Raw genomic sequence first — 9048 nt, forward strand, 5'->3', positions numbered from 1 at the left:
GATTCGCTTGCGCGAAAATTTTCCGGCTCTGTTTTACCGGAAATCGTCATCATCGAGACGGGATCGTCGACGAATGCTGTCGGCAATGGTGTTACTCATCAACGTCGCGCCACCGCCACCCACACGATGCCCGCGGGTGGCGGCGAGGTGTTCAAGTGCACGCCCGTCTTTATTCTTGGTGAAGCGGAACAGCAGTGCAGCAGCGACAGCGGCAGCGACACCGTCTCCGAGATCTCGACCGACAGCTCGAGCGATCGTAGCAGCATCTACTCGGATGACTCCCTGGATTTTATCCTGTATGGTAAAAGCCAGGGTAGAGCGAGCTATCCGTTTACCGCCGCCGACGCGACCGCCGATAGGTGGGAACAGCAGAGGCATCATCGCACCGCGCACAGAGTGTGGCCGCGCGAGTGCAGTGGCGTCGTCAGCAAGGCGCTCAGCCGTTTCACGTCAGAAACTTCGTCCAGCGGAACGAAGATTGCGAAGATCCCGACACCGCCGACGGCGACGGCAGTAATGCGCGGCGGCAGCAAGGCTGGCCTCGAGGCTCTCCGCGAGCGGAGCGGTAATCTGGTGGTTATCAGGGAGCCTGTCCGCGCCGGCAGGTATACCAGGTATAGCGAGGTGCAGTGCGAGTCGGTGCAGGCGCGGATTCGGCGGTTCCAGGTGCACGAAGCTTCGTAAAATCATCCCGCATAAGCGTGCGCCGGCAGGTGTCGGTGTTGAATTGTATTTGCCAGGTGTCTGTCTTGGCAGTCTCCTCGAATAGCTCCTTGAAAGATTGGGAGCTTCGAGGCAAATGTACATATTACATAATTACCTGTACAATAACGCGGAAGAGAAGGGAGGGGAGAGGAGGTTTTGAGCAACGAGATATACCCGAGGGACATGCGAAATGAAGCACAAAGGTGGAAGGAAAGGGACGGGCAAAGTTCCTCGAGGTTTTTTTGAAGGCTGTGACGACAGAAGTTTCTCCGGAAAGATTCAGGAATTGCGCGTACATTTTTTTTTTTTTTTTCTATAAAAATATAGATTATATGAGCTTTGCGAAAAATTAATTTGAATTCTCTTAGTTTATTTAATTGTCGCGGCAGAGAATGATAAAATCGAGAGAGAGAAAGAGCGGTATCATGTGCCATCCGACAATTGTATACAAAACAATGGGAGATATTATTCCTAAGTTTATTTTTCGTAAAGTATATAATGCTGTGATAGTGTTAGCGAAAGTTTATGGAGAATGCGATGTGTCTTTGCTTTTCATTTTTGCCGAAATTAGATAAAGGTGACCCATGTTTATAAGATTTAACGAAAAGAAATTTTGCGAAACAGCATCGTATAATTTAATCGCGAGACATAATACTAAACAGTATTTCGTAGCAAGAAAAAACAATTGGTATATGATGCGCAGCATCATACCAAACAAGCCTGATCTCCAGAATCATTCAACAGCCTCTCGAAGCCCCTAGCCCGATTTTTGCCGGATTCCTCGGTAATCCGAGATTGTACGTAAGAGAGCGCGCGATCCGTTTATTATTCACTCTAATGTAAACGCTATGTAGCCCCGTAGCGTGAAACGTATTGCGCATACACGTGTGCCTTTGCGAAGGTGCCGACGAGAGATCGTAGCTTGTATCATATCAAAGCGAACAAATGGCTGTTGTAAATACGGATGAGAGAGCGCGCGCGTGGGTATGTATGCATGTGTGCGTGCATGTATGTGTGCTGATGCTCTTCGTGGAGCGAGCGAGCGGCTTCGAAGTGGGCGGTCTTGATGTACATATCGAATAATCAGAGAAGGAATGAGTGACGAATCCGCGCGTGTCTGCACCGGCTTGCGAAAAGGTGCCTGCGGTTGCGGTGACGCATCTCGATGACGAGGGTGGTCGCGGATCGGACGGAAGGCTGAATGAGATCGTCGCACCACCTGACGCTGAATTCCACCGAATAGAAAACGTATTCCATCGAACGAAGATAATCGCCCGGTCGGGAACGACGACGTCTCTCCGATAAATCTTACCGCCGAAGTGTCCGATTTATGGTTTGTAAATGGAAGTATGCGCCCGAAACCGCAAGCACCCGAAAAAATGCTAATCAATGCGCGAGATATTTTGTGGCAGCTGTTTAACCTGCCGTTATCAATCAGTCAGACTGACCGACCGTCCTTTCGAGCTGAGGGAAGCTCGAACCGCATCGCGTGCATATGCACCAAGACGAGATTTAGACGCGTTGTACTTTTTACTCGGAGCGGTATTGTAACTCCGAAGAAGGCCTAATTTCTGAGATACGATTTCTTTAGACACGAATTATTTATTAATAAATTACCATATTTATATATGAACGTTATAATTGATAGTGCGATTGTTGGAGTACAAATTCATCTGATTTTTAAGTAAATTGATCTCGCGTTTCTAGCAATGTGTATCTCAATCTCGGTGCATCGCGCGCGATTCCGTTGATATCGCCATATTAATTGATCGTCGTGTTTGACGACGACCAACGACAATCCAGATAGATATATACATTTCCGGTGCCTTCCTTAAGGAAAGATCACAATGCGTGCGCGTAAAATATGCCAGTCGCCAGTGCCTATGTTTACTTTGTCCAATACGTGACAAAGTTCTTTGACTCACGAGACTGCGATGTACAGAAGCAAGAGAATGTACGTCCGTGGTGTGAAGAGTGCCTTAATTGCGCGCGACTTTGCGGGGAGATCGAAATTGAGAGCCTAGCCGAGATTTCTAGGCCTCTCTAATTCCAGTTAGCTCGCATATGGTCTCGACGAAGGAGGTTAACAATGCGGGGTCCTTCAGATGTCAGTGAACTCGTTGCACGAACCATCGAAAACTTGGGTTCTCGTTGCACGTTATCAAAGGGAACGCTTCCTCGTAGGAGCCATATCGCGAGTATACATATTTTTTTCTTTTTTTTCTTTTTGATAAATGTTAATTATGCTATTTTAAATACTTTAGTATTAGCATGTTCCCGTTTTAAAACTGTGCGATGTTCCATATCACGCGCGAAGTATAAAGAGACGATCATCCTTTCGTCTGCTCTCGGAGCTCTCGGAACGCAAATTGCAATAAGCGAAATTTATATCTGCGGAATTCATTATCGCAAATAGAAACGCGCAACGAATGCTAGTCATAAGCACATACGTTCTCTTTCTCACGCTCGCTCCCCCTTTTTTCGCGCCCCCTAATTTTCGTTCACTTCGCCGCGGACACACGCTCACGTTGGTGAGATGCTAACGAGCGACCTATGTCTTCGTCGTGTGAGACGAGACGGGAAAGAAAGAAGAGTGGACGAGAGCGCTGCAAACATAATGGACTTGGTTGGCCTCGCTTTAAGCAGGATGAAAGAGCATTGTTCGAAATCTGCACATTTATCTGCATAAATCCGTAAGATGCGAAAGGAAATGTAGCAATTTTCTAGTAAATAACTTATATATTTTAATAATATAAAAATTCTCGCAATATATATACATCCTGAATTTTTTTATTACATTATATTACTACCTTAAAGAGGATTGATATTGTTTTCGGTGGTTCTATTCTCAAACATAGCCATAACTCTCTTTTGATATGTTGACCATATTTCAAGAACTTCTACTATTTAGACTGTGAAAATGTTAAATTTTTGCAAATATAACTCAATCACCGAAAAGCGCAATTGAAGAAATATCGAGCGAAATTGCATAATATTTTGGTCTCTTCTTTAGCAGCTACTTCAATCATTGCGTGCGGAATCGAATCGAAGCGAAAGCGCTAAACGTTTTCCGACCTCGTGGACCGAGGCGATTTGACTGATTCAACCTTTCGGATCACGGTGGTTTGTTGTAATCTTGTCGGAAAAACCATCAGAACACAGAAGGGGCGATAACACGGAAATTAGATACGTGAAATGCATCGCACGCGACGCACCAAGTGCGCACAATCTTAACGCGTACACTTCCTTTCGAGTTGCATGTGCGCGGAAGTCTATCGTTCGAGAATATGTCTCCGAAAATCAAAGAGTGGAATTATCCTGTAATATAATTTTGCTACGAGACGGGCGGCGCGATTCGAGCGAGCCGGACTTACCTTCTCTCGCGGCGCGAATTCGCAATTATTTATTCTCTTTTTTTTTTGTGATATGCCATTAGCCAGAATTAATCGATTTTTGCATCATTTCTTCGTGTTAATCCAACTCGGCGAGAGAACGCGTCGTCTTCTGTCTTGCGCGACACGTCGCGTTGTCCGATATATTCTCTATCTTTTATCATTATCATTATATTATTATTTATTAATAACGGAATTAATCGCGATGGTTACAGTCGCGCATATAGCTGCTAAAAACCTCCTGTAAATACTTCTGTCATTGTATTAATTTTAATAATACGTACGTAATAAAACTGCAACAATACACTCGAAAATATAGCGCAAATTTCTTTCACCATACCTGCTACTTTTTTCTCGATAAGATCAATCTACTCTACTAATATGTTTGCTTTTGATATCCGAATATCGCGATTTCTTCACATGCAACAATGTCGAACGGGTTGCCTAGTAAAAGGATACTCTTACATGTAATATATAGTGATGTTTAACAAAGAAATTTGCCCTGAAAACTATTTATTGATCTATATTTTTTTACATTAACTTTTTTTATTTTTGTATTTTATTTATTTTATGCTACAGAATTTGTTATTCCTACATACATTTTTTATTACACTTATGTATATGCTGAACTAAAAGTTACTTAGAATAAGAATAGGGAGGTGTTGTTTTGACAAGAAGATAAATTATGCATTAAATTTGCATTTTGCCGTAAATAACACGCCGGGCAGAACTCCTCGGGACGTCCTGGCGTTACATGTACTGGTCAATGCACTCGGGGCACGAACAGGGAATCCGTTTCGCGCATTAATGCCAGGCAGTTGTTCCTACCGGCATTATTATAAATAATTCAACGCTTCCTCTCGCGGGACGACCAAAGGGTGGAATAGCAATGCGATTAAAAATAGGGAAGCTGGGGAGGAGAGTGTCTGCGAGAGATACGTGTGCGTGTTGTGCCCGATTAAAATCACGATACAGACCGAAGGTAGGGCGGCCCTGGATCCGCGTTTGCCTACCGATATGGCGATTGGAACACTTTTTCCGAGAACGTCGTCTTTTATCCTATAAATAGGTATACATTAACGGCAGCGCAGCTGCTACGATGATTCACCTTTAAAGAGCTTTCTGCGACACGGAGATTTGGAAAATCACGGCTCTCGAAACAAAAAAAAAAAAAAAAACACGCAATTTTCTTCGTAAAATTAATTATAACTCTCGATTATAATAAAAAATTTAAATTATTTAATCATCGAGAAATATGTTCTCTCTTTTATCAAATATAAAAATCTCACATTAAAAATCGACATATTGAAACTATTGAATACTCTGCAAGATTCTATCCTCCATTATAAAATTATATAACGCTCGCGTTTTAATTCGCGATATATATCTGCCGGAATATTAGCAATGATTATAGGGCAAACAGAGAAACCGCGATTATACATTGATACGATTGTGTCACCGTGCGACTACGTAATCAGCCGATACAAGCAGATACTGCCATTTTAATAGATAATAACAGTGTGCCCGCTATAATCGCGCGTTTTGCAATTGAATGAAACGTGATATAATCGCATACAAAACCGCGCTACTTCACCTTGACGTAGGATGCCCACGCGCCGCGCTTGCATATTCAAGAAATTCAGAAATATTCACGGCGCACATAATAAATTTTGATCTTCTGTAATGTGGATGAAAAGGATATCATTTTGAAGTTCCAATTATCTACATTTTATTTAAATTCTTGCATCCTTCTCGTTGATGAAACAATAATGACTTTGTAGAAAGCGCGCACAAAATAGAAAGTTTGAAAATTCGACATTCAATATTTATATATGTATATATATCTCAAGTTTGTTGGAAAATTATATTCGAAACTATCGGCGTAGAGAGATATTTTCCTGCAATCTTTCTTGGGTCGTTTCTATTAACGAGGTACAAAATAGAATCCACCAGATTTCTCACGCTCGACGCGGCGTTTTCATCCGCGCCGCATCGAATTTCGCAGGAAAACGAGAGATGACGGCGGAGACTCTCTTTCCACTTTATCCACCGTGACGACGGCCTTCGTGGACTCTCAGCCTCTCAGTATACCGATAATGGAAAGTGCCGGGGGCGACGAGCGATTACTTGGCGATTCGTGGCGCCTAGAAATTGCTAAATCAACGCCGGCGTGCCGATCGTAACACCTGGCGCGACCAAATAAAGTCGCGCCGCCGCCGCTCGCGCTGTCGAATGATAATTCTTTAATTAGCGTATAGGTCAGGGTGCGGGTTGCCCCGTGCAACCATCGAGAAGAAAGGAAAAAAAAAATGAGAGAGAGGTGTAACACACCTCACGTGTATGGAATCGCTCAAACTCGAAACGGAGACCGACAAATGCGGCGTACGAGCCTCTAATTACAAGGCAGACCGATTTCATTCCGGCGATGGATTTAAAGCCGATTCACACACCACGTGCCGCGATTAAGGCCGCGATCTTGACTTTCCTTAGGCGATTCGTGCGAGTTTCGATAGCTTTCGCTCTCACGATAGTGGCGAATTTAGACTATAGCCTTATCGTCTTCTCTCTTTGTGATTCGTACATTCTTACGGAAGTATCCCACAATCAAGAACGAGGAAGAAGTCGTGAGACTTAAATCTCTCAGACGACAGTCGAGATTATAACTCATCCGTTCGCGAATCGGCGTAACGAAAACCTTGTGCTTCTTTCGATTACCGATACCCTTTTAAGATTGGTGTTTGCAAATTTTGGACAATGCCCGTGTCGGTACCGAACATTAATCCTGCTCCTTATAGAGCGACGAGCCGATTATTAGACGCGGGATTCGGCTCGTTCCTATTGTGTCTAATTCTAAGATCGTAAATCGTAAGGAAACATGTGCACGTGCAGCGTGAAACGTCACGCGCGAACGGTACGCACACATCATATCATCTTTTATGGTAGCCGATAATTTGCATTCCTCGCGAAACGCCGTCGTGAATGTCTCCTTCGTCGTGCGAATAACGACGTGCCGGATTGTAGATCCGCCAACGAATTCAGCGACTTTGTGAAAACTCGAACTTTGTGTGCGATAAAATATACTTGCATATAAATATAGAAATTTTTCGTGTCTTGACGCGATAAGATTCTTAATTTATGCATACAGCATAAATACGAGTTTGCTCGGATATTTATAGTTTTCACTATGATAAAAACACCCGACGCGCTTCCACTTTGCCGACCTTTATCATATCGCTGACGGGATTCTAATTTTACTTACGCGCACGGACTGCGGGACGATAAAAATTTCAATCTTCAAAAGGAGCCACGTGTTCGCGCGCTCGAAATGGAAGGAGCCCGAAGCTTCCCTCGATCGGTCGCCGCGTCAAGCTCGTAAATTGACGATAAGATTTTTTTCCCTCGAGGCAGCCGAGCCGGAAGAAGACTCCGGCTGAGGTCACCGGCGCCGCTTTTCGCATCGCTGCGACGGTAGAAAAGTGAGACGTACCGATTTCATTGCGAGCGTGAAGACGTCAACGTATCGCGCCGAGGACAGTGCCTACGAATAACGAGCCCCATCAAAGTCAACAATGACGCGCGGCACAAATTTATTGCATCTTGCCGGTGGAGGCAGACCTATAAACAGAGATCATTAAGCGCGCGCGCATACACGTCGCCCTCTCATCTCGGGGATAATTGATTTCGAACGGCACGATAGAGGAGCCGACCTCGCGTCTGTCACGTCTATCTCTTTCCTCCTGTAAATGGTACGGTAAATGCTTTTCCGAGTTATCGGCGAGTTATTGCAACCGGCGGATGAGCAGCCGCTGCAAAGTTGGCATTTTAATCTCTCGGACACCGCGAAATGAAGAATATCCATGTGATAGAGCTACTTGCGCGTAGTCATTTTAATATATGAACGCGAAGAGAAATTTGCATTCGATGTCTCTTCGACGATAGAGAGAGGAACCAAAAAAAAATTTAATCTTTCTCCGCGAGTTAGACAGATACGTGTCAGATCGAACTTTCAAGCGCAAATAGCGTTATCCGTGTCTCTCCTCCGGTGACAGTGACGGGTGTCAACGACGCGAAATAGAATTCACGTTTGTCGATGCTAAAATTCCCCTCTTGCTTTAATACCTGCCGGCAGCCACGTGTGAAGGCCTCATGAATAATATTATTGGCGTATCGATGCGAGTTCTGCCCTCTCTCCATCATACATCGGAAAGTACGAATTTAGATCAACGACGGTACCGATTCGGGATCGTCGACCTCTATCTCGCAAAGCCGTTTCACCTATAAAATGAGCGAAATGCAATTTATCCGTAAAAAAATTAGCAGCGTAAACTGCCGACATTTTATATGCGATTATAAAAATATCTTCTCTAATGAGATCTTATTAAAGTCTCATTTATAATTATAATATTCCTTTTATACGCGTATATATAGATGTAATCTTAAACTTGCAACGAAAAAGAATCATGTCGCGATACATGTTGAGTGTCCTCAGAGGCTCTCGATAAATTTTAAATCTCGCGATATTAGAATTCCGCGAAGACGAAGGCGATATCCGTGGGATCGACAGTCATGCGATTATCCGAGTGTCTCGTGTGTCTTGGAAAATAAATCGTCGAGGACCTCGAGCGACAGAGTAGCAACAACAGCCTCCGTTTTCGCGCGCTCGCGCGTATAAAGACCCATGAGACACCGTCTGTGCAAACTTTCGCGGAATGTTCTTTGTCGCTCCTTTGTGGAATCGACGATCGCTATGTGTGCGCGACGTGCCTCGTATCCCCAAGAGTGTTCGGTGTCGTACGTAGAAGCGTACGTGCGAATAGCCCGCGTCGCGCGCGAGCGCGGTGACAAGCAATTAGTACTGACAATTAGCACCGCGCGAGTTGTCTCAGCCGCGCCGCTGATCGTGCCAAGGATATAGCCGCTCGTCTATTCGCGGTTCAGGTACCTTCGAGAT

The 9048-nt window shown here is 44.4% G+C and overlaps 1 protein-coding gene across 1 annotated transcript; it reads left to right on the forward strand.

Annotated features, from left to right (window-relative positions):
• Positions 1 to 126: 126 nt before the first annotated feature.
• LOC115234655 lies at positions 127 to 684 on the forward strand. The gene has a single exon (XM_029805875.1). It carries the CDS (start codon positions 127 to 129, stop codon positions 682 to 684), a length of 558 nt encoding a protein of 185 aa, XP_029661735.1.
• Positions 685 to 9048: the final 8364 nt, after the last annotated feature.

Source organism: Formica exsecta, unplaced genomic scaffold, assembly GCF_003651465.1.
Source record: "Formica exsecta isolate Colony F162 unplaced genomic scaffold, ASM365146v1 scaffold201, whole genome shotgun sequence".
Lineage (NCBI taxonomy): Eukaryota > Metazoa > Arthropoda > Insecta > Hymenoptera > Formicidae > Formica > Formica exsecta.

Excerpts from the sequence above, each read along its gene's own strand:
- LOC115234655 (XM_029805875.1), top strand. The coding sequence starts at position 127 with ATGCCCGCGGGTGGCGGCGAGGTGTTCAAGTGCACGCCCGTCTTTATT.